Genomic DNA, 25,191 nt, shown 5'->3' with positions numbered 1-25,191 from the left:
CCAGAGAGGCAAGGAAAAAAGCACAAGGAAACTTAGAGTATCTAAAACTAGTGAGGCACAACAAAGCAATGTTTGAGGGAGATTTACAGACTTTAATGAATATATCAAAAATGAAAACAGGGGGCAGCCCCGGTGGCACAGCGGTTTGGCGCCGCCTGCAGAGTGTGATCCTGGAGACCCGGGATCGAGTCCGGTGTCGGGCTCCCTGCATGGAGCCTGCTTCTCCCTCTGCCTGTGTCTCTGCCTCTCTCTCTGTGTCTCTCATGAATAAATAGATAAGATCTTTTAAAAAAAAGAAATGAAAAAAGGTTGGGATGCCTGACTGGCTCAGTTGGTGAAGTGTGCAACTCTTGATCTCGGGGTTGTGAGTTTGAGTCCCACGTTGGGTATAGAGATTACTTAAAACAATAAAATCTTTGGGATATCTGGATGGCTCAGCAGTTGAGCCTTTGGCCCAGGGCATGATCCTGGAGTCCCGGGATCGAGTCCTGCACTGGGCTCCCTGCGTGGAGCCTATTTCTCCCTCTACCTATGTCTCTGCCTCTCTGTGTGTCTCTCATGAATAAATAAAATCTTTTAAAAAATAAAATCTTAAAAAAAAATGAAAGATGAAAAAAGGCTTAAAATCATTGTCAAACATCCATCTCAAAATTAGAAAAACAGCAAATTGAACACAAAGTAAAAGGAAATAAGGAACAGAAAGTTAATGAAATAGAAAATAAATATACAAAAAGGGTCAGCAAAGCCAAAAGTTACTTTTTTATACAAATTATTAAACCAACAAGCAACAAATGAAACTGATCATAAAATATAGAGAAGGCACAAATAACCAAAATCAGGAATGAAAAGGGGACATCTAGTACAGATCCAGCGCACATTTAAAAAGTTCATAAAAGGGAGCACCTGGCTGGTTCAGTCAGCGCGCGCAACTCTCTATCTCAAGGTCATGAGTTTCAAGCCTCATGTTGGGCACAGAACCTACTTAAAAATAAATAGACAAAATAAAATAAAATAAAATAAAAAATAAATAGACAAATAAATAAATAAAAATAAAAGTCCGGGGATCCCTGGGTGGTTCAGCGGTTTGGAGCCTGCCTTTGGCCCAGGATGTGATCCTGGAGTCCCGGGATCGAGTCCCACATCAGGCTCCCTGCATGGTGCCTGCTTCTCCCTCTGCCTATGTCTCTGCCTCTCGCTCTCTCTGTGTCTCTCATGAATAAATAAAATCTTTAAAAAATAAAAATAAAATAAAATAAATAAAAATAAAAGTCCATAAGAGGACATTAAGAGTAAGTTTTTTCTAACAAATCTGAAAATGTAGATGAGGGATACCTGGCTGGCTCAGTCAGTAGATCATGCAACTCTTGATCTCAGGGTCATGGGTTCAAGACCCATTTTGGGCATGTAGCCTATTTAAAATAAAAATGAAAAAAAAAATTTTTTTTTAATGTAGATGAGGGCAGCCTGGGTGGCTCAGTGTTTTAGTGCCTGCCTTCAGCCCAGGGCGTGATCCTGGAGACCCGGGATCGAGTCCCACATCGGGCTCCCTCCGTGGAGCCTGCTTCTCCCTCTGCCTCTGTCTCTTCCTCTCTCTCTGTCTGTCTCTCTCATGAATAAATAAATAAAATCTTAAAAAAAAAGAAAGAAAATGTAGATGAAATAATTCCTTAAAAATATAACTTATCAGGGTGCCCAGGTGGCTCAGTCAGTTGAACAGCAGACTCTTGATTTTGGCTCAGGTCATGGTCTCAGGATTATAGGATGGAGCCAGCCACCCTACATACACACTCAGCAGAGAGTCCACTTTGCTCCTTCTCCCTCCATCCCTCCCCTCATTCATGCGTGCACACATTTTCCCTAAAATAAATAAATCTTTAAGTGTATATATGTAAAACTTATCAAACTCATTGAAAAACTGGAATATCTGAGTAATCCTGTAAGAACTGAAGAAATTAAGTATGTAATTTGAAACATTCCTAGAAAGATGATTCTACCAGCAAAATCTATGAAATACATAAAGAAGAAACTATAATATTCCACAAATATTTTCAAAGAATAAAAAAATGAGGTATACTCCCAATTCATTGTATAAGACCAACTAATCTGGATACCAAAACCTAATAAGAGTTAGAAAAAGGAATTTTTCAGGCCACTATCTATCACAAATATAGATGCTAAAATCCTAAATAAAACATCAAAGTGACCCACTAATATACAAAAATGATAATATATAAGGGCAGCCCGGGTAGCTCAGCAGTTTCGCACCGCCTTCGGCTCATGGCCTGATCCTGGAGTCCCGGGATCGAGTCCCGCATCAGGCTCCTTGCATGGAGCCTGCTTCTCCCTCTGCCTGTGTCTCTGTCTCTGTCTCTCTCTCTCTCTCTCTGTGTGTGTCTCATTAATGAATAAGTAAAATCTTTAAAAATGATAATATAGCTCCACCAAGTTGAGTTTATATCAGGAATAAGAAGTCAGTCTAACATTCAAACTTCAGTGTAATTCAGTTCTTAACGAGATGCCTGGGTGGCTCAGTGGTTGAGCGTCTGCCTTTGGCTTAGGGCATGATCCCACGGTCCCAGGATCGAGTCCCACGTCCGGCTCCCTACATGGAGCCTATTTCTCCCTCTGCCTGTGTCTCTACCTCTCTCTGTTTCTTATGAATAAATAAAATCTTAAAAAAAAAAAAATTCAGCTTTTAACAAGGAGGAAAAAAAGAAAAAAATCTTAATAGATACATGAAAAGCATTTGATCAAAGTCAACAACCATTCATAATTTTTTTAAAAAAGTAGAAAACAGTAAACAAATGGGAATTTCCATTATCTGATTAACAGTAAGGAAAAAACTAGAATAAATATATCATATTTAAGAGTGAAACGTAAGGGGCACCTGGGTGGCTCAGTCGGTTAAGTGTTTGACTCTTGATCTCAGCTCAGGTCTTGATCTCAGGGTTATGAGTTCAAGCCCCGTGTTGGGCTCCACATGAAGCCTATTAAAAAAAAAAAAAAAAAAAAAGAGTGGGGGCAACTGGGTGGCTCGGTTGGTTGGGGATCTCCCTTTGGCTCGGGTCATGATCTCAGGGTCCTGGGATTGAGCTCCATATTGGGCTCCCTGCTCAGAGGGGAGTCTGCTTCTTCCTCCTCCTCTGCCCCTCTTCCTGCTCATGCTCTGTTTCTCTCAAATAAACAAATAAAATCCTTAAAAAAAAAAAAAATAGTGAAATAAATATGAGACTAGGAACAGGACCAGACGCCTGCCATCATCATTTCTATTCAGCATTATACCTGAGGTATTAGCCAGTATGGTAAGTCAAGAAAAACCAAAAGGTATGAGGACTGCAAAGGGATATACAAAACTGTCATTTTGTACAAGATGATTATACATACAGAAAATCCCAAACAATCTACAGATAAACTGTCAGAATAAGCAAAGACTAACAGATTGCTGGGCACAAAGTCAATATATAAAAATCAAGTACATTTATATATAAATTTGCAACACCGGGCAGCCCAGGTGGCTCAGTGGTTTGGCACCACCTTTGGCCCAGGACGGGACCCTGGAGACCTGGGATCGAGTCCCACATCGGGCTCCCTATATGGAACCTGCTTCTCCCTCTGTCTGAGTCTTTCCCTCTCTTTCTCTGTGTCTCTCATGAATAAATAAGATCTTTAAAAAAAAAAAAATGAATTTGCAACACCGTACCAACAAAATGCTTTCATCCAAAATATCTAAAGAGCTCCTTCAATTTATTCTTTAAAGAGGGGGAGGAGAACAAGAAAAAAAAACACCAGAAATGAACGGGGGCGTCCGGGTGACTCAGTTGGTTGAATGTCCCACTCTTGCTTCCAGCTCAGGTCATGATCTCATGGATCCTGGGATCCAGCCCTGCACTGGATCCACACTCAGCAGGGAGTCTGCTTGAGGAGTCTATCCCTCTTGCTCTTTCCCACACTGCATGCGTGTGTGTGCCCACTCTCTCTCCCTCTCTCAAATAAATACTTTATTAAAAAAAGAGATAAAGAGGTACTTCATAAAACAGGAAATGCAAATGACCAATAAACATATGAAAGGATGCTCAAGCTCATTATCGATCAAGAAAATGCAAATTAAAATCACAATGAGCAGGGTCCCTACATGGAGCCTACTTCTCCCTCTGCCTGTGTCTCTGCCTCTCTCTCTTCCTGTGTCTCTATGAATAAATAAAATCTTTAAAAAAATTAATTAAATAAAATAAAATCATAATGAGATACAGGTATCCCTCACCATCTAGAAGTTCAGCCTTCCCATGAAACCTTTCAAAAGCCAAATGGCATAAAGCAAAGAAGCAATTACCGTTAATTTATATGGAAAAATTTCTGAGCTTTACTGGACCCAAAAAATACCCCTCTTAGGCTTTTCTGATACCACAGGACACATCTTGCTAACAGATACACAAAATAAACTGAGGTAAGGCACAGATGCTCACACAGTTCAAAACTACAGCAGCTTGATGCTGAGATGCTGAGCACAGTTCGAAAGGAAGAAGCCTGGCAGTGGCACTTTCACTGTGTGCACTGCCTCCAGAAGGGCTCACTGCAAAACAAACGCCAAATGCTATTTTCTCATTTCGATATTTTGCAAAAACCCAAATCCTCTTCAGATTTTTCCCGGTTAGCAAAAAAAGGCACTAATGTCGATATTTCCTAAGAGCAAAATGACATAACACAAACCTCTGAAAAGTGAGGGAAACATGTAGTACTACTTATCAGAATGATTCAAATTAAAAGACGAGCCAAAAAAAAAAAAAAAGACGAGCCATACCAAGTGGCAATGAGGACATGGAATGACTAGAACTCTGAAACAAGGTTGCTGCTGGTGTAAACTGGTACAACCACCCTGGAAAATTCTTTGGCATTACCTACAACAGTTACACATACATAACTCTATGACCTGGCAATTCTACTCTAGGGCATATACCTAATATAAATATGTGTGGCAAGACCCATGTGCAAGAATATTCAAAGCAAAGTTACTTGTAATAGCAAAAACTAGAAATAACCCAAATTACCAAGCAGGCCTAGCCACAAAATAGCTTTATCCAAATCAAATTACCTTGATTTTTTTTTTTAAAGATTTTTTTTTAAAGATTTTATTTATTCATGAGACACACAGAGAGGGAGAGAGAGAGAGAGGCAGAGACACAGGCAGAGGGAGAATCAGGCTCCATGCAGGGAGCCCGATGTGGGACTCGATCCCGGGACTCCAGGATCATGCCCTGAACCGAAGGCAGGCGCTTAACTGTTGAGCCATCCAGGCATCCCATATTCTCAGTCTTAAAGACAACACATTTTAGAAATTTGCAGATTTTCAAAATACATACTTATACTTCTTTAAAATAAAACTCAGAGGGGCACATGCCTGGCTCAGCTGATAGAGCATGCAACTGTTGATCTCAGGGTTGTAAGTTCAAGCCCCACATTGGGTGTGGAGCCCACTTAAAATCTAAATCAATCAATCAATCATAATTAAACTACAAATTCAAAAACCTTAGGCTTTTCAAATTATTTTAGCATGTTTCATGATGTTTGTTTAAAATGGTAATATTTTGCAGATGGTGGCCACGGAGAGGGTGGGGGAGGCTGTGCAGGGCAGCAAGTCCTGCCGGGAGCCAGAGCTGGAGCCCCAGCCGCAGGAAGAAGCCATGCAGCTGAGCTGGGAGAAGCGGTGGCGTCCCCCATGGATGACGCGTTCCTGAGCCTGGACTCGCCCACCTATGTCCTGTACAGGCCCAGAACAGAATGGGCTGATAGAGATACAGTGCTGCAGAACGATGGCCCCAATCCAGGGGTCCGGATCATTTATAGTGAAAAATTTAGAGACGTGTATGATTATTTCCGGATCATTCTGCAGTGTGATGAAAGAAGTGAACGAGCTTTTAAAGTCAGCAGAGATGCTACTGAGTTAAATGCAGCCAATTATACAGTGTGGCATTTTCGGAAAGTTCTCTTGAAGTCACTTCAAAATCATCTAAATGAAGAAATGAACTACATCACTGCAGTAATTGAGAAACAGCCCCAAAACTATCAAGTTTGGCATCAGAGGCGAGTATTAATGGAATGGCTACAAGATCCATCTCAGGAGCTTGAGTTTATTGCTGATATTCTTATCAGAATGCAAAGAATTACCAAGCCTGGCAACATCGACAATGGGTTATCCAGGAATTTAAACTTTGGGATAATAAGCTGCAGTACATAGACCAGGTTCCTTTTTTTTTTTTTTTTTTTTAAGATTTTATTTACTTATTCATGAGAGACACAGAGAGAGAGAGGCAAAGACACAGGCAGAGGGAGAAGCAGGCTCCCTGTGGGGAGCCTGATGTGGGACTCAATCCCAGGACCCCGGGGTCACGGCCTGAGCTGAAGGCAGACGCTCAACTGCTGAGCCACCGAGGCACCCCTGTAGACCAGGTTCTTAAAGAGGATGTAATAACTCTGTCTGGAACCAAATATATTTCATAATTTTTTTTAAAGATTTTATTTATTTATTCATGAGATACAGAGAGAGGGAGAGAGAGGCAGAGAGAGAAGCAGGTTCCACGCACGGAGCCCGACGTGGGACTCGATCCCGGGACTCCAGGATCACACCCTGGGCCAAACGCAGGCGCCAAACCGTTGAGCCACCCAGGGATCCCCTACGTCACAATTTCTAACACCACTGGCTACAATGATAGTGCTATGCTGGAGAGGGAAGTCCAGTACACTCTGGAAATGATCAAACCAGTACCACATAATGAGAGTGCACACAACTATTTGAAAGGGATTGTACAGGATCCTGGTCTTTCCAAATATCCCAATCGTTAAACCAGTGATTTGATTTGCAACCAAGTCATAGTTTCCCCTACCTGATTGCCTTTCTCATGGACATCTATGAAGACATGCTAGAAAACTAATGTGACAAGGAGAACAATCTCAATAAAGCATTAGAGTTGTGTGAAATTCTAGCTAAAGAAAAGGACTCTATAAGAAAGGAATATTGGAGATATACTGGAAGATCCCTTCAAAGCAAACACAGCACAGAGTAACCCACCAACAAATGTACAGCAATAACACCATCTGGAAGAACTCAATGGAATGCTTTTATTTTTTTAAGAGACTCTAATGCAGGAGTTTAAAGCGATCATTCCCGGGATCCCCGAGTGGCGCAGCGGTTTGGCGCCTGCCTTTGGCCCAGGGCGTGATCCTGGAGACCCGGGATCGAATCCCACGTCGGATTCCCGGTGCATGGAGCCCGCTTCTCCCTCTGCCTGTGTCTCTGCCTCTCTCTCTCTCTCTCTCTCTCTCTCTGTGACTATCATAAATAAATAAAAATTAAAATTAAAAAAAAAAGCGATCATTCCCTTTGCCTGTGCTGTAAAACGTGCATTGCACAGGTATTGCTGTTTAACAAGAACTAAGCGTGATGCTCCCTGGGTGCTGCTGCTATTCAGACTAGCAACTGATTATTTTAAAGTAAGGTAAATTGTGGGGAGGGAGGGGAGTTCCTTCCCATGAAGAAACTTTTAAAGTCTTATCAAGGGGCAGCCCAGGGGGCTCAGCGGTTTAGCGACGCCATTAGCCCAGGGCCTGATCCTGGAGACCCGGGATGGAGTCCCACATCAGGCTCCCTGCATGGAGCCTGCTTCTCCCTCTGCCTGTGTCTCTGCCTCTCTCTCTCTCTTTCTCTCTCTCTCTCTGTCTCTCATGAATAAATAAATAAAATCTTTAAAAAAAAAAAAAGTCTTATCAACATTTACTCTAATCCCTTAGCATCAGCTCCTCCCTATTTGCAGCATTAATGAATGCAGGTAACTTGTATATAACAGATATAAGGCAACTTAAATTTGGGTTCAGGAAGCAGGGAACGCAACTGTTACATTAGAGCTGCTATGCCACACTTACAGTATCTTGCTTTCACTGTAACCAACTAATGCCAAAAGGATGCTTTTGTAATAAAATTATAGATGTATCCCAAAACTTGAAAAAAATAAAATAAAATGGAGTATTTTATCCTACAAAATTCCTCCATTTTTCTATTGTATCACCTTGCTAGTAATAATAAATTCAATGAAAAATATGTAGAAATTTTCAAACAGTGAATACAAACCAGGAGTTCAGCAATACTACTTGGAACTATCACGTAAATGTATAGACACCAGATAACCACACTACTTTAAAATGTAACTATAATAATGTACTTTTCAAGAGTGTACTTGATAATTTTAAGCCAGATCTAACTAAAATATCCTGGACAGCTCAGTTGGCTAAGTGTCTGATTCTTGATTTTAGCTCAGGTTGTGATCCCAGGGTCTTGGGATTGAGTTCCACCTCTGGCTCCATGCTGGGAGCCTGCTTAAGATTCTCTCCCTAACCCCGTGCTCACTAGAGCACCCCTGTCTCTCTCAAAAAAAATGTTTTTTCTCATTTATATTCTAAAATTTAACTAGATGAATTGTTAAATTACTTATTTAAAAAATACATACCTTTCTCTCACAAAATCTGCTAGTTCTTTTGTTGATATCTGTCCATGTTTCATATTATGGTACAGGACATCAAAGCCACTATTTTTTTCCCCCTAAAATTGAAAAAGATTTTTAGTTTGATGACAACAAAAAAAGATTAAAATGACTTAAGAATAACCCTACACTAACCAATATGCAATTCTAATATGCAGGTGAACTACTTCTCTTTAATTGAACCACTGTTGCTCATTGTATGACTTTAAACTGTATCAAAGAAATACTACACAGTTTGACAAACTTTACAATTTACTATATATACATATACACACATTAAACATACATGAACACATTCTATAATCACTTATGACTATATTAATGGAATTAGGTCTGAAATTTTAAAAAAATAACATGCAGTATAATTTAGAAAAGAGAACCATAGATCTTTTTAAATACATGACCAAAGCCCATTTCAATTCCTTTAATACACATTAAGGGATTCCTGATTATTGACTTCTGAGTCACAAGAGCGTATTATTAGTCACTTAAGCATTCAATACCACAAAATGCTTTATAATAGCTAACATAAATCTTTTAGTAAACTTAAACAACTTGAGAAGTGAGAAAGGAGATAAAATTTTAACAAAAGAGCAGTAACAGTCATTGGTTAGTCCTCAACTAATGAGAAATTAACAGAACAAGACCACTACACAATCCTAGAAAACCTTTACTGCCATTTTTTCCAATAAATGCTAAATTAGTAAGTCATAGGGAAGAAGACAGAAATATCAATTTTATAAATGAAATAAGACTATTAATAAACTAAGCTAAACTAAACTCTCTTTACAATTAGTAGTTTTTCTTCCATGAAAATAAAATAATGAATTCAATGTATTTGTTGGAAATAGCAATACAATAGGCAAGAATTACACAATATGAAACCTAATTTTTTTATAGTTCACCAAAAACAGGAAACCTATTTTAAGAACTCCTTAACAAACTTGTAAACTAATATAGAAATAGTAATTATTTTGCCATATATACAATAAATTAAAATGTGGTATTTGTAATGAGATAATATAGACAATATACTCAGCATTTTGAACATCCATTTCTATTTACCAATAAGAATACAACATAAAAACACAGACTAATGAATCCAAACATATCCATTTGGCTCCTACTATTTTTCATTTTTAAGATCAAAAATTTATTATCTAACTTTGCTTTTCTTCTATCTGTAGGTTTTTCATGGAAATTTATCCTAGCCAAAAGAAGACTATTCTCTGAGGTAACCATTATTACTAGTTTATATAAGCAAGCAAAAATACATGATCATGCAGATTAGTATGTAAAGCTGCAGATAAAATAATAAAGGGCCTGAATCCTCAAAGGGATGAATTTTATTACTTGAATATAATACATAAATTTACACATAATTAGACTATCCACCAATTCCCAGTATAGCCCTGAACCCTAAAAAAAAAAAAAAAAAAAATCTAATCTAAATACTAAAACCATAAAATCAAAGTCTGAAGCTCTCACACCCCAAAATTCTTACTGGACATCTACTAGTTCTCATTTGCACATAAATCTAACAATCAGGGGGGCACCTGGGTGGCTGAGTTGTTCAAGTATCTGCCTTCAGCTCAGGTTCTGATCTCAGGGTCCTGGGATAAAGCCCCACATCCCGGCTCCCTACTCAGCAGGGAGTCTCCTTCTCCACCACCCACTCATGCTCTTGTGCTCTCTCAAATAAATAAATAAAAATCTTCTTAAAAAAAAAATCTAACAAGTCAGGCTACCTGGGTTCCCAATATGCATTATGCATATTCAAATTAGAAATAAGGTGGGAGTAAAGGACTATTCAAACAGGCACAGGGACTATTAAAAATACTATTTACCAGGCTTACAAGAGAAAGAAAAAAAATATTTTTTTTTAAAGGAGGTAAGAACTTTGAGACCATCTAGTAATTCGGGCAATAAAGTCCTAAGTGTTTCTGCTTCACTGTTACAGTATCAGAAACATTAAACAAGTAAGAAAAGGTTAAATTATATTCAGAAATTAAGAAGTCTTTGCAGGAGTAAGCTCTTTATTAGAGAACTTCAGATATCCAAAGAACACATTAGTTCTGGAGGATTATTTATTTCATACAATACAATAAGGAAATGAGGATTATTTATTTAGTACAATACAACAACAGTACTACAGCAGCAATAATACACCCTAGGAAACAGTACTAGCTATTCCATCTTTCAGGTCTTCATTTGGAAAGACAAGGAAAACTCATTCTAATAAGGATGTGATACAGAAGAAGCCTGCCTCCAAAGGCACTAACAGCGCAGCCCAGGTGGCTCAGCAATTTAGCGCCGCCTTCGGCCAGGGTGTGATCCTGGAGACCCAGGGATCGAGTACCACGTCGGGCTTCCCTGCCTGGAGCCTGCTTCTCCCTCTGCCTGTGTCTCTGCCTCTCTGTCTCTCATGAATAAATAAATACAAAAAAAATCTTTAAAAAAAATTGTTCCTAACATTAGATTATTTTTGGCTGTCATGGTAATTGTGTCTTGCTTTTTTCCATTGATTAAAAAGGCGGTGCTAAACTGCTGAGCCACCAGGCTGTCCCTGTTAGGAACAATTTAAATGTCCATCAACCAGTAACTAAAAAGACAAAACGGGGTATACCCATAAAATGGAATATAATTCAGCAATATAAACGAACACTGATGCATGAGACTTAACATCATAAACATTTCACGAAGTTAAAGAAGTCAGACACAAGAGACCACATTCTGTAGAATTCCATTTATATGAAATGTCCAGAATAAGCAAATATGCTGAGATAGAAAGTAGATGAGTGGGTTGCTAGGGAGAGGGGTTGTGACAAAAGGTACAGGTTTTCTTTTTGAGATAATGAAAAAGTTTTAAAACTGACTATGATGATGGATGCAAATATCGCTATTATGCAAAACCACTGAACTGTACACTTTAAGTGAACTGCATAATATGTAAAATCTATCACAATAAATTTGTCAAAGGTGTAAGCAGATATTTTTATCCATTTCAATCAATAAACTTTTGCAGAGAAATATGCAGTATTAACTGACAAAAGCAGCTATTAACACCATTGCTGATACAAGGAAGACAATTATTTTGAAGATTTACACTAAGATAGGATTTTTTATGGGCTGGTCTCAATGCACTTTGCAAAGAGCATTGACACTTACATAAAAGTCCAATGACTGTGGCCTGGGGCAAACAAAATCTTGTTATAATCTGATATAAACAAGTCTTAAAAATCTTTGAAATAATTCCTAATATGAAGTAGGAAAAAAAATCTTATCATCCTTTGAAGATGTTCAGTACAGAACTGTACAAGTCCTTTAAGAAAACACTAACTTCAGGCGCCTGGGTGGCTCAGTCGATTAAGCGTCTGCCTTCAGCTCACGTCATGAACCCAGGGTCCTGGGACTGAGCCCCACCTGGGGCTCCCTGCTCAACCAGGAGTCTACTTTTCCTTCTCCCTTCGCCCCTCCCGCTGCTCCTGTACTCACTCTCTCTCAGTCTCCCGTTCCCTCAAATAAATAAAATATTAAAAAAAAAAAAAAGAAAAACCACAAACTTCTCAGGATGTATGGTTTCCCATACTTACCACTCTAATTTGACTACACTTAACAATTTGATGTTTATCAATCCAGATTCCTTTTCCCATACATATAGTAACATGTTAATTTTTTATTATGAAAATGAGATCACACTATGCATAGTTTTGCATTATAATTATCAATTAAACTGAAATTTAGCTAAAAAGATAATTAAGTTATAAGTAAGGTCACAAAGTCATTGGAAACATTCAGATTTTTTTTCTACTGTAATTTAGAATCCACAAGTAAGACATACTTGAAATTTCAAGTTAAAAAGTCTGAATACATCATCATACCTATTTTGGAAACTCAAAGGTATCTTCTTCTGGTTGATTTTATAACATCCCTTTATACTTAAATCTTTTTAAAATAAATATAAAATACAACCCAATATCTTTTCACTTGAAGAAAAAATGCACCTCTATTAACAAAGCTGTGAAAAAAATCTAGATATAACATACCTCGGTTTTTAAGATCCATGAATAGTAATAGTGGAAAAGCACAAAGCTATAAATCCCAGCGAGTTTGGCTAATGGCCTGGAACTTCTCCTTCAAAGAACTTTTTAAGAGCAACAGTAAACTAAATACTAAAAACAAAAAGCCTGAGGTGCACTTGGGTGACTCAGTGGTTGAGCATCTCCCTTTGGCTCAGGGCGTGATCCCGGAGTTCTGGGATCGAGTCCCCACGTTGGGATCCCTGCAGGGAGCCTGCTTCTCCCTCTGCCTGTGTCTCTGCCTCTCTGTCTCTCTCATGAATAAATAATAAAATCTTAAAAAAAGAAAAAAAAGCCTAGATATCGTTCACTTTTGATGATTCCAAGATCTGAAAAACAGGCAGAGGATAGGGTAGACTATACAATCAGACCAAAACTGAAAAGTTGATTTTTACCTTGTTCTTTTTAAAAAAATTTTTTAAAGATTTTATTTGAGGGATCCCTGGGTGGCGCAGCGGTTTGGCGCCTGCCTTTGGCCCAGGGCGCGATCCTGGAGACCCGGGATCGAATCCCACATCGGGCTCCCAGTGCATGGAGCCTGCTTCTCCCTCTGCCTGTGTCTCTCTGCCTCTCTCTCTCTCTGTGACTATCATGAATAAATAAATAAAATCTTTAAAAAAAAAAAAAAAAAAAGATTTTATTTGAGAGACAGTAAGAACAAGAAAGATCAAAGAGAGAGGGGCAGAGGGAGAAGCAGACTCTCTGCTGAGCAGGGAGCCCAATGCAGGGCTCCATCCCAGGACCGGAGCTGAAGTCAGACGCTTACCTGACTGAGCCACCCAGGCGCCCCTCCTTTTAAAAATTTTAAAAGAATTTTTGGAAGGGGATCAAAGAGTCAGAAGGTGGTATCATGTGAACAGCAAATAACATGCCTAACCTTCCTCTCAACCTCAAACCGCCTCAAAGGTAATAAATAAATATCATCACTTCCTACCACTCTACATTTTCCTTTTGCTCTAGCTCTTATGTAAGCAGTTTTTCTATAAGTGAATAGCACATTTAACCTAACCACAAGTTACAATCTCTTCTTGTCAACCTTCTATTTATACATTGAAATTTTCATACATGATCATCAAAACTATACTACAGAACCATTGGCAAGATGTTTTTAAAGCAGAAAACAATAATTAAAGATGTAAAATGAGCACTGCTCAGCAGTCAGAACTACTTGATACAGGTACAAAAGTCACTCAAACACATTTGTCGGTTGACTAATGGGAAGAAATCTTACTATATTTTCTAACCTCTCAGATATATTCTCTAATCTCTTCAGTTAGTTAAATCCTTTAAGCCATCAAATAGAGTGATATGGATTCAACAAAAATAGCAGAAGCAAAGAGTTAGGAGATAATTTGTTTCATAACTTTTAAATTTTCTGTAATATTCTATAATGAATGTTCATTAATCTCAAAATGGAAAAAAAATAAATACAACATCAGCTTTCTCCAAAACTCTTCAATCTGTGCATTTAAAGTCAAAGACTACCTTCTTAAACTGACATCTTGTTCATAATAGTTAAATCTCCTCCTAATTCATAAATTTAAAAAAAACTGAAAATAACCTAAATATTCAAACAGGGCATAGTTTTAAAAATTACCTCTTCATTCCATGGAAACCAATGCAAGTCACTGCAAAATATTTTCAAAGAATACTTAATCATATGACAAAAATGCTTGATGGTAATATCATTTGAAAATACCAAGCTTTAGAAAAATCAGCAGAACACACTGTGAATCTTGTATTTCTAAAGATCTTAGAGGACACATGGAAAAGCTATATATAATTTTAATTTTCTTCTGTACTCTTCTATGCTCTACCTATCACATAACAATGGTTATAATTAAATAGGAAAACCATCTTCACTGGCTCATTTCAAACAATTAATTAAACTAATACTTCTTAGGATTAAGGTCCAGCATCACCAATTTGCTGTACTTACACCACACCTTCCTATCTTTTCCCTACAGGCAACCGAACATGCTTGTCACATCTTCTGTGACCTTTATTTCTGCTGTTCCATCAAGGAGCTTGTCCCTGATAGAACTGATGGACTCGGGTGTCTTAACTTCATCACACGGTCCACCAATCACTTCTCAATTTAATCCTCTGAATCCGACCACCAGCAAAATCCTCTAGCAACTTCACCAACAGTTACCATTTTAGGTCTCAGTTGCTGTTGTACTGTTTTCGTTTATCACCCACATCTGACCAGTTTATGCTCATCTCTGTGGACCAATACTACATTCTTCCCACTCTAGTATTCTTTCATTTTTCCACACTAGATAAACTGGAAAAACCAAACTCATTCCCTCTACATCTCCATGGCACCATATTTCTATATGGATTTCTTAGGGTGCTTCTGTTAAATGTTTTAGAATTGTAAAACCAGGAAGGATAATCTAAAAAAAAAATGGACTAAAAAAAGTACTTCCAAAGAGTTATGCTAACCAAATGTACAGGACAATATGAAGAATACCTTCTCCTATGCCTTTGCCTAAATAATTTAAGTAGTTCTGAAAGGATTAGAGCATTCAGGATTTAGTGTGTAGGGTAGAAAAGAATCCAGACAGCAAATTTTTATCCGTTCCATGTCAATGTTAAAGTCTTTCCCCCGAGTTGAACTTAAGCAGACTCAATCGGTATCAATTTCTCACTTTCAAATTTCTCCTACAGGTGCAAAAATACAAAACAAATCACCATTCCACTCCCTGAAAATTTTAAGGACCTCACAATAAAATTTATTGCCATCTAAAAGACTATGATTTATAATGTCTACCTGTCAAGTCTACTTGAACCAACTTAGATGAATGTGGTAGTTTGCACGTTCCTAGCTTGTTGCAGCTGAAAATAATTTGGGCATGGCTAACTGGCTAACAATTATACAAGATCACATTTTCATTTAGTTTATATAATTTGCTTGTGTATGCAGAGATCATCTCTGGAAAGCTATATAAGAAATTGGTAACAGTTATGGCCTTGATGGAGATCTTAATGGCTGGGGTACAAAAAAATAAAAATAAAAAAGGATTTTATACTGTATTCCCTAGGCACTTTTTGAATACTGAACCATGTAAATTTTGCAAATCTGTTAATTAATGTATATGTAAATATACATACACGTAGACTTTTTAAATTTCAGCAGACCACCCAATGGGATATATAAGCAGTATTTGAAATTTTCAAGTAGGGATCCCTGGGTGGCGCAGTGGTTTAGCGCCTGCCTTTGCCCCGGGGCGTGATCCTGGAGACCCGGGATTGAATCCCACGTCAGGCTCCCGGTGCATGGAGCCTGCTTCTCCCTCTGCCTATGTCTCTGCCTCTCTCTCTCTCTATCATAAATAAATAAAAATTTTTTAAAAAATTAAAAAGATAACAAAAAAAAAAGAAATTTTCAAGTAATAAAAAAAAAGTCTATATTCTGGGTTTCTATAATCACCTCAACTAATTTTCTAAAAATATATATATTTAAATTTGCATATGGATATATCCCCAAGAATATTTGTGTGTATGCATTTAAATCTCTCATCTAGAATACTAAATTTAGATTGAGAAAATCAAGCAAAGGGTACACCTGGTGGCTCAGTCCATTAACCCTCTACCTTCTGCTCTGGTCATAATCCCAGGGCCCTGGGATACAGTCCTGCATAGGGCTCTCTGCTTAGTGGGAAGCCTGCTTCTCCCTCTGCCCTTCCCTGTTGTTTGTGTCTCTCTCTCTCTCAAAAAAATAAAAATCTTAAAAAAAAAAAAATCAAGCAGAAATATAATGTTCCACATTCCAAAGTCCTATTACTAGCAATTCCACACTTTAAAAAAATTTTAATCCTCTCAATTTATCCATGTAAATAATAGATCAACTTTTGGGTATATAACCAAGTGCTCCAAATTTATTTAGAAGTAAAACATGACAGGGATCCCTGGGTGGCGCAGCGGTTTGGCGCCTGCCTTTGGCCCAGGGCACGATCCTGGAGACCAGGGATCGAATCCCACATCGGGCTCCCGGTGCATGGAGCCTGCTTCTCCCTCTGCCTGTGTCTCTGCCTCTCTCTCTCTCTCTGTGTGACTATCATAAATAAATTAAAAATATTTTTAAAAAATTTAAGAAGTAAAACATGACAATACCAGTGAAATCAACAGACTGGAAAGAGACTTCTGTACTGGTTAAACAATTAAAAAAATAAGGACAAGAAACACAGAAGTACTTCAGGATAAAAAACACCCAAGATAATTATTTCATTCTATTTTTTAAAGATTGTATTTATTTATTCCTGAGAGACACAGAAAGAGAGAGAGAGGCAGAGACACAGGCAGAGGGAGAAGCAGGCTTTCTGCAGGGAGCCCAACGCGGGACTAGATCCCTGGACCCTGGGGTCACGCCCTGAGCTGAAGGCAGACACTCAACCACTAAGCCCAAGTGCCCCTAATTATTTCATTCTTGATGTGCTGACTGGAAATAATCTTTGGAAAAGGTCACCTAAACTAAAAATGTCAGTTCAATACAATGTTATATATGCTAAAGAATACTTGAAGTAAAAAAAAAAAAAAAAAAAAAAAAATACTTGAAGTCTTTGGGAGAATGCTTCATATTTTATAGAGATCAGGACTACTACGCAAAATGAGATTTATAAGGTATTTAAATCAGCTACATTGTATTTTTTTCCCTTCAAATAATTATCACTAGGGCATCTGGGTGGCTCAGCAGTTGAGCGTCTGCCTTCGACCCAGGGCGTGACCCCGGGGTCCCGGGATCGAGTTCCGCAGCGGGCTCCCTGCAGGGAGCCTGCTTCTCCCTCTGCCTGTGTCTCTGCCTCTCTGTGTGTCCCTCATGAATAAATAAATAAAATCTTTAAAAAAAAATTATCACCAATGAAATCCATTCCTTAAAAAAAAAAAAAATTTATAGTATCCAAAATACATAAAGAACTTCTAGAACTTCACACCAAAAACACAAATAATCCAATTAAAAAACCAGAAGACATAGTTCTCCAGAGAAATATACAGACGGCCACAGACACACGAAAAAATGCTCAACATCACTCATCATAAGGGAAATGAAGATCAAAACCAAGAGAGAGGCGCCTGGGTGGCTCAGTCAGTTGAGCATCTGACTCCTGATTTCCGCTCAGGTCATGGTCTCAGTGTCCTGGGATCGAGCCCTCCGTAAGGCTCCAGGTGCTTAGGCAGTGCTTGGGCACCCTCACCTTCTGCCCCTCCCCCTGCTCATGCTCGCCCTCTCTCGCTCAAATAAATAAAATCTTAAAAAAACACACACACAATGAGTTATCACCTCACACCCTTCTGAATGGCTAAAATCAAAAACACAAGAAATAAGTGTTGGCAAACATGTGGAGAGAAAGGAACCCTCATGCATTGTTGATGGGAATGCAATCTGGTGCAGCCACTGTGGAAAACTGTACAGAGATTCCTCAAAAAAACTAAAAAGGAATTACTGTATGGTCCAACAATTCCACTACTGGGTATTTACCCAAAGAATACAAAAACACTAATTCAAAAAGATATATGCAGCCATATGTTTACTGCAGCATTATTTATAATAGCTAAAATACATAAGGAACTCAAAGGTCCATCTATACAGATGAATATATAAAAAATGTAGTGTGTATACACACACACACACACACACACACACACACACAATGGAATATTACTCAGCCATAAAAAAAGAATGAAACCTTGCCACGTATAACAACGTGGAGGGATCTACAGAGGCTAATGCCAAGCAAAATAACTCAAAGACAAATACGATATGATTTCACTTATATCTGGAATTTAAGAAACAAGACAAAGAAAAAAAGAGACAAACCAAAAAAACAGACTCTGAATTATAAAGAACAAACTGATGGTTACCAGAGGGGAGTTGAGTTTGGGAATGGGGGAAATAGGTGATTGGGGATAAAGAGCATACTTAACCATGGTAAGCATTGAGTAATGTACAGAATTACTGAATCACTATATTGTACACCTGGAACTAATATAACATTGTATCTTAATTATACTGGAATCTAAAAAGAAAATTTTTTAAAAATTTAACTCTTCAATTAAATAATCTGGGTTTATATAAAAATATAAAGCCATCTTAGGGATGCCTGGGCAGCTCAGCAGTTGAGCATCTGCATTCGGCTCCAGATGTGATCCTGGGGTCCCAGGATCGAGTCCCGCATCGGGTTCCCCGCAGGGAGCCTGCTTCTCCCTCTGCCTGTGTCTCTGCCTCTCTCTGTGTGTCTGTCATGAAAAAATAAACAACATCTTTAAAAATATACATATATAAAGCCATTCTAATTAGTATAGCGCAATGTTGACACAATCAAGAACATTATAAATTAGTATCCTACTCTGAGAAAGAACCAGTATACAGAGACACTTCCTTGCTGTACCTGTAAATATCTTTTTAAAGTTACATTATCTTTTGGAGGACTAACAACTGTTTTTAAATATTAAGGCAATGGTGTGGATTTCTGCTATCAAAATTAATTTTGCTAACCAATGTTAATGGAAAAGAAGAACATTTTCAACTCGATTATCAAAGGCACTATACTTTGTGGCAAAAAATGACTTATCAGCAACAAAACACCTGTTCTGTAGGAAGTTTTAAATACATTTTTCTCTTCAAAGTATAATATTAAGTAATTTGTAACACAGCATACTGTTTTAGTTAAGAAAAACTACACTTTAAAGAAAAAGGCAGGATGTGCTACTTTCAAAAGGACTTGAAAATAGTTTGCATGATTCAAACTTTCCTCTAACAAACGCCACAACAAAAGTTTGTCTTTCTATACGTGGGGAAAACAACAATTAATAGGTTGTTTGGTTAGAAACTTAAAAGTTTCCCATTACCTCACTTTGACAAGCTTTATTTGTTTTGGCAGTGCCACTTTAAATATTAGGGGAGAAAAGTGAAATTAATATTGTAATTTCTCTGTTTCAAGAAGTTATAAATGATCCTAAAATATGTAAATTTTTAAGTTGTCTTAGACAACTATCAGATTCTCAGAAGTTATTTAGTTCCTGTTTCTGGTCTTTCCTAGTTCATTTAGTCCTCCTTTGGAACTTTTTATAAAGCTCCAATTTAGAGCTTTCAGTCCCAATTCCAGGCTTGGAAGTAAATAAAATGCAATCTATTTTAACTGTATTCAATAGTGAGAAAGTGAAGGCAAAGACAAAAACAAATTAGACTGGGAATTCTCTCCAGATTTCAGATATCCAAATTTAGTCCTGTCTGTCCCTTAAGAGGGACAAACAAGGGGCACCCAAAAACTAGTACAAAGAATGTTCATAGAAAGCATTAGTCATAATAGCCAAAAACAATAGACGAGGCTATGTTCAAAGCTCAATTAACTGAGACAAAAGAGAACTTTAAAATGTTACTGTACAATTTGTAGTAAACTATACTTCAATTTTAAAAAAAAAATCTTAATATACATTTTGGAATTAAGTTATTAGCAAGCTTCAAAAACACTTTCATCTATCAAAAAACGTGCAAGAGGCAGCTGGCTGCCTTAGTCACAAGAGCATGCTGGTTCGGGGGGGGGTGGTATAGAGACTACTTAAATCAACTTTTTTTAAAAAGAAAACATTTTGGGATGCCAATTTTAAATCCTCATAATAGTCTTATAAGTTGCCTAAAATCTAAAGTCTGAAGTTGATAGGTTATATATTAATAATTAATTAGATTGACAGACTAAACCTAAAATTCACACAGAAACGAAAGGAATCCAAGAATAGGCAAAAACAATCTTGAAAAAGACAACCAAACCTGGAAGACTCTCACTTCCTGATTCCAAACTTACTGCAAAGCCATGGTAATCAAAACAGTGTTAAGGATAGACAATGAAATACAACTGAAAATTAAGGAGTAAACCCATAAACATATGGCCAACTGATTTTTGACAAGAGTGCCAAGATTTTTTAACAGAGAAAGGAAGAGCCTTTCAACAAAGGTACTGAGACCAGATATCCACGCAAAAGAATGAAGCTGAACCTCCTTCTGGCACCACACACAAATACTGACTTCAAATGGATCCTAGGCCTAAACAGAAGAGCTAAAACTATAAAACCCATAGAAGAAAACAAGTAAATCTCTGTGGCCATGGGTTAGGACAAACTTCTTAATAAAACAAAAGCATAAGTAATAAACTAGACTTCATCAAAATTAAAAACTGACGCATCAAAGGAGAATATCAAATTACGTCACACCAGTTGGAATGGCTACTATCAAAAAGAAGTAACAAGTGTCCGTAAGGTTGTGGAGAAGAGGGAACAGTCGCACACTGTTGGTGGGAATGTAAATTCATGCGACCACTATGGAAAATAACATGAAGGTTCCTCAAAAAATCAAAAATAGAAGTATCAAAAAAAAAAAAAAATAGAAGTATCATACAATCCAGTAATTCCCCCTCTGGGTATGTGCTTGAAGAAAACGAAAACATGAATTCAAAAAGATTTATGAACCCCTGTGTTCACTGCAGCATTATTTACAATACCCAAGATGTGAAAGCAACCTAAGTGTCCATCCATAGATGAATAAAGGAGATGTATACATACACAATGGACTATTACTCAGCCATAAAGAAGAATGAAATCTTGCCATCTGACATGGATGGACCTAGAGTGTATTATGGTAAGACAAGTCAGAGAAAGACAAATACCATTATTTCACTTATATATGGAATCTAAAAAAACAAATGAACAACAACAACAAAGAAAAACAGAAACACTCACAAATATAGAGAAAAAAGTAGTGGCTGCCAGGGGAGGAGGGGATGGAGATAGGTGAAATAGGCGCTTAAGAGGTTCAAACATACTATTATAAGTAAGTCATGAAGATGAAAAGTACAAGCATAGAAAGAGTCACTAATACCATAATAATGTAAGACAGTAATGGCACACTGGTGAACATTTCATAATATATGTAATTGTGGAATATCATTCACCTGAGACTACACTGTGTGTCAAGTATACTTCAATTAAAAATAATTTTTAAAAACAGAATATAAGAAATATATTTTTTATACGGACACCATCAAGAGAATGAAAACAACAGCCCACAAAACAGGAGAGAATGTTACAAAATTATATATCTGGTAAAAGACTACCCAGAATTAAAAAAACAAAAAAAAAACCTGTTACAATTCAGTAATAAAAACAAATAACCTAATCTAAAAATGGGCAGTGAATCTAAAAAGGTATTTCTCCAAAGAAAATATATAAATAAGCACATGAACAGGTGCATCAGCCATCAGAGAAATGGAAATCAAACCCGCAATGAGGAACGCCTGGGTGGCTCAGTGGTTGGGCACCTGCCTTCAGCCCAGGTCGTGACCCGGGTCCTGGGATCGAGTCCCACATCCGGCTCCCTGCATGGAGCCTGCTTCTCCCTCTGCTGTGTCTCTACCTCTCTGTGTCTCTCATGAATAAATAAATAAAATCTTAAAAAAAAAAAAAACGCACAATAAGATAATACTTCACACCCATCCACTGTAATAAAAAAGACCGATAACAAGGATTGACCAGGATGTAGAAAACTTGGAACATCAGACATTGCCAGTGGGACGGTACACCAGACAGTCACTTTGGGAAAGTTCGGCAGTTTTTCAAAACGTTAAAGAGTAACAATATAACCCGGGAATTCCATTCCCAAAAGGAATGAAAACATACTTCCCCACAACGATTTGTACAAAAAATGTTCACAGCGGTATTACTCACGATAGCCAAAAAGTGGGACCCACCAAACCGTCCGTCACTCATGAGTAGACAGGACAGTGGCAGGTTCGGCCATAAAATGTAATTAAGCGCTGATGCACGCACCTCAGGGATTAACCGGGGATACATGCGAAGGGAAGGAAGCCCATGCAAAGCGCAACGCAGACGATCCCACTGAGGCCGCAAGACCTCAAGACACAGAACTATAGGGGCGGGAGCCTGCAGATGCCTCACCGGCCTAGGCTGACCTAGGGGCGACAGGGGTCACAGCTGCTGGTGGTACAGGGATTCTTTGCTGATGACCCTGTTCTACAACGGCCGCAGGGATGCATGCAAAGGAACGCAGAAAGACCCCTAAGCTGTATGCTTAAATGAGTGTGTACTATATAGTGCGTGAACCGTGGCTTAACAAAGCTGTTCATTTTTATTTAAGATTTTATTTACTTATTCACGAGAGACACAGAGAGAGAGGCAGAGACCCAGGCAGAGGGAGGAGCAGGCTCCCTGCAGGGAGCCCGAGAGGGGACTCGATCCGGGGTCTCCAGGATCACGCCCTGGGCCCAAGGCAGGTGCCCAACGGTGAGCCCCGCAGGTGTCCAAGTTTGTATGATTTTTTTAAAAAATATATTGTATTTATTTATTCATGAGACACGAGAGGGAGAGAGAGGCCGAGGGAGAAGCAGGCTCCAAGCGGGGAGCCCGACGCGGAACTCGATCCCAGGACCCCGCGGTCACGACCTGAGCCAAAGGCAGGTGCCCAACGTTGAGCCCCGCAGGCGTCCAAATTTGTATGATTTTTTTAAAAAAAAGATTGTATTTATTTATTCATGAGAGTCACAGAGAGAGAGAAGCAGGGGTCCTGAAGCGGAACTCGAACCCGGGACCCCGGGGTCCCACCCTGGGCCGAAGGCAGGCGCTCCCCCGCTGAGCCCCGGGGCGGCCCCACAGAGCTGTTTTTTTTTTTTGTTTTTTTTTTTCAAAAAACAAAACAAAACAAAACAAAGCTCGTGTCTCCTATTTGTGCCCCTTGCGGGGGGGGGGGGGGGAGGGGGCGGGGAGAAAATAAAAGATTGTGGACCAGCGGCCGACCGCGCGCGGACGGGGGTCGGCGGGGAGTGCGCGGCCCGGTCCCCGAAGGGCCCTCCACCCCCGCGACGAGCCGCGGGCGCGGGGGGCGGGGGCGGGGTCGCGGGGGGTCGGGGCCGCCCGCGCAGGAGCCCGGAGCCCGGAGCCCGGAGCCCAGCCCGGCCCGCCGCGTCCTGCGCTTTGTCAACAGGCCCGGAGGCCAAGTCCCGGGCGGCGAGGCGGGGAGGAAGCGCGGGCCGGGCGGGGGGCGGGGAGGGGGGAGGGGGGAGGGGGGAGGGGAGCCCGCGGAGCCCCCGCCCCGCCCCCGCGCCCCCCCGGAGCCCCCCGAGCCCCCGCCCCCCGCTTTGTCCCGGCGTCCTGGCCGCGGGCGGGCTCGGGGCCGCGCTGACAGCCGCCGCCCGGGGGGGGGAGGGGGTCCGCGGAGCCCGGGGCGGCGGCGGCGGCGCGAGGACCCGCCCGCCCGCGGAGCCCCCCCGCCGCCCGCAGGCCGCCGCCCGGCGCGGGAGGCTCGGCGCCCCCAACCCCCGGCCTTACCCAGAAATCCTCGACGAAACGCGCCATGACCATCCCGCCGCCGCCGCCGCCGCGCCAGGCTCCGCGTCCGCGCCCGCCCGCCGCCGGGTAAACACGGGCCCGGCCCCCGGGCGCCCCCGCCTCCCCCGCCGCCGCCGGCCTCCCGGACGCCGGCCCGCACCCGCACCCTCCAGGGCGCATGCGCCACCTAGCGGCCGCGGCGGGCGCGCCGGAGCCGGGCCGCGCTGCGCATGCGCCCCGCGGCCGCGCCCGGGCGGGGTCGCCCCGGGGGTCACGGCGGCGCGCGCAGGCCCCCGGCTGCCGCGGGAGGGCCGGGCGGCGCGGGGGGGCCCGGGGAACCCGGCTCAGCTCGGGGCGACGCTCCGGACGACGAGGGGCGCGCCCCCAGGGCCCCCGGCCCCAGCCCCGCGCCCCGGGCACGCGCAGGCCCAGGCCCAGGCCCGGCCGCGCGGCGGGACCCACCCCGGGACCGCCCACCCGGACCCGGCGCCTTGGGAAACAAAATTAAAATTAAAATATAAAAATTATAAAATAAAAATAAAATAAAAATAAGAAAAACAAAAATAAATAGAATAATTAAATAATATATAAATAAATATAAATTAACTAAAAATAAATTAAATAATAAAATAAATATAAATAAATAAAAATAAAATAAATGAAAATAAAAATTAAATTAAAACATAAAATAAAATAAAATAAAAAATAAATAAAATAATAAAATAGTCTTTTCCAGGGCTTGTTCGTTGAAGCCCCTAGCTCTCGTGGCGACTTGTACATTTTGGAAAAACAGACACATCCTGGCACAACGTAAAGGAAACCCCCCGCCCACTTTTCCAGAGGTTGGGAGGGGGAAACAATGTTCAGTCCCCGTAGAGACCCGCCTCAAGGTCGCGGCCAGCAGCTCAGCTCCATGCGCAGTCTGCAGCGCTTGCAACCGAGCCGCGAGCCTCCGGGCCGCTCCCCCGACACGCGCGTCGCGCCTGCTCAGGTCTCGTGACTCCAAACGGAATGAGCGTTTGCTTCTTGGGGAAAATGATTTTGGTCCTCAAAAGCAAAAACCACACAGTGCCTCGCACGTGCATGGGGCTGTAAAGGGTTTGTTGAATGGGGAGTAAGTGGATACTGGTGGTGTGATTTTTTTCCTTTTCTTAAAAATATCTTTTTTTTTTTTAAGATTTTATTTATGTATTCATGAGACACAGAAAAAGAGAGGCAGAGGGAGAAGCAGATTCCATGTAGGGAGC

At 40.4% G+C, this 25,191-nt stretch overlaps 1 protein-coding gene and 1 pseudogene across 7 annotated transcripts in view; one reads left to right on the top strand and one right to left on the bottom strand.

Moving 5' to 3' along the window:
• Positions 1-24,049, bottom strand: part of FCHO2 (FCH and mu domain containing endocytic adaptor 2) — a 121,113-nt gene extending 97,064 nt beyond the window's left edge. For 6 of the 7 annotated variants that reach the window (XM_072826774.1, XM_072826777.1, XM_072826775.1 and 3 more), the window contains exons 1-2: positions 23,945-24,049; positions 8,496-8,587 (exon numbers count right to left, since the gene is read on the bottom strand). In XM_072826774.1, coding sequence (XP_072682875.1) covers positions 8,496-8,587; positions 23,945-23,977 — 125 coding nt within the window. In that variant the 5' untranslated portion in view covers positions 23,978-24,049. Of the gene's footprint in view, positions 1-2,887; positions 2,988-8,495; positions 8,588-23,944 lie in introns of all 7 variants that reach the window. The other variant, XM_072826780.1, reaches the window with a different exon arrangement.
• LOC140633103 (protein farnesyltransferase/geranylgeranyltransferase type-1 subunit alpha pseudogene) lies at positions 5,589-6,837 on the top strand (annotated as a pseudogene).
• Positions 24,050-25,191: the final 1,142 nt, after the last annotated feature.

This window comes from Canis lupus, chromosome 5, assembly GCF_048164855.1.
Source record: "Canis lupus baileyi chromosome 5, mCanLup2.hap1, whole genome shotgun sequence".
NCBI classification, from domain to species: Eukaryota; Metazoa; Chordata; class Mammalia; order Carnivora; family Canidae; genus Canis; species Canis lupus.
Note: the sequence above shows the minus strand (reverse complement) of the source record. Positions and strands in the feature narration are given on the sequence as shown.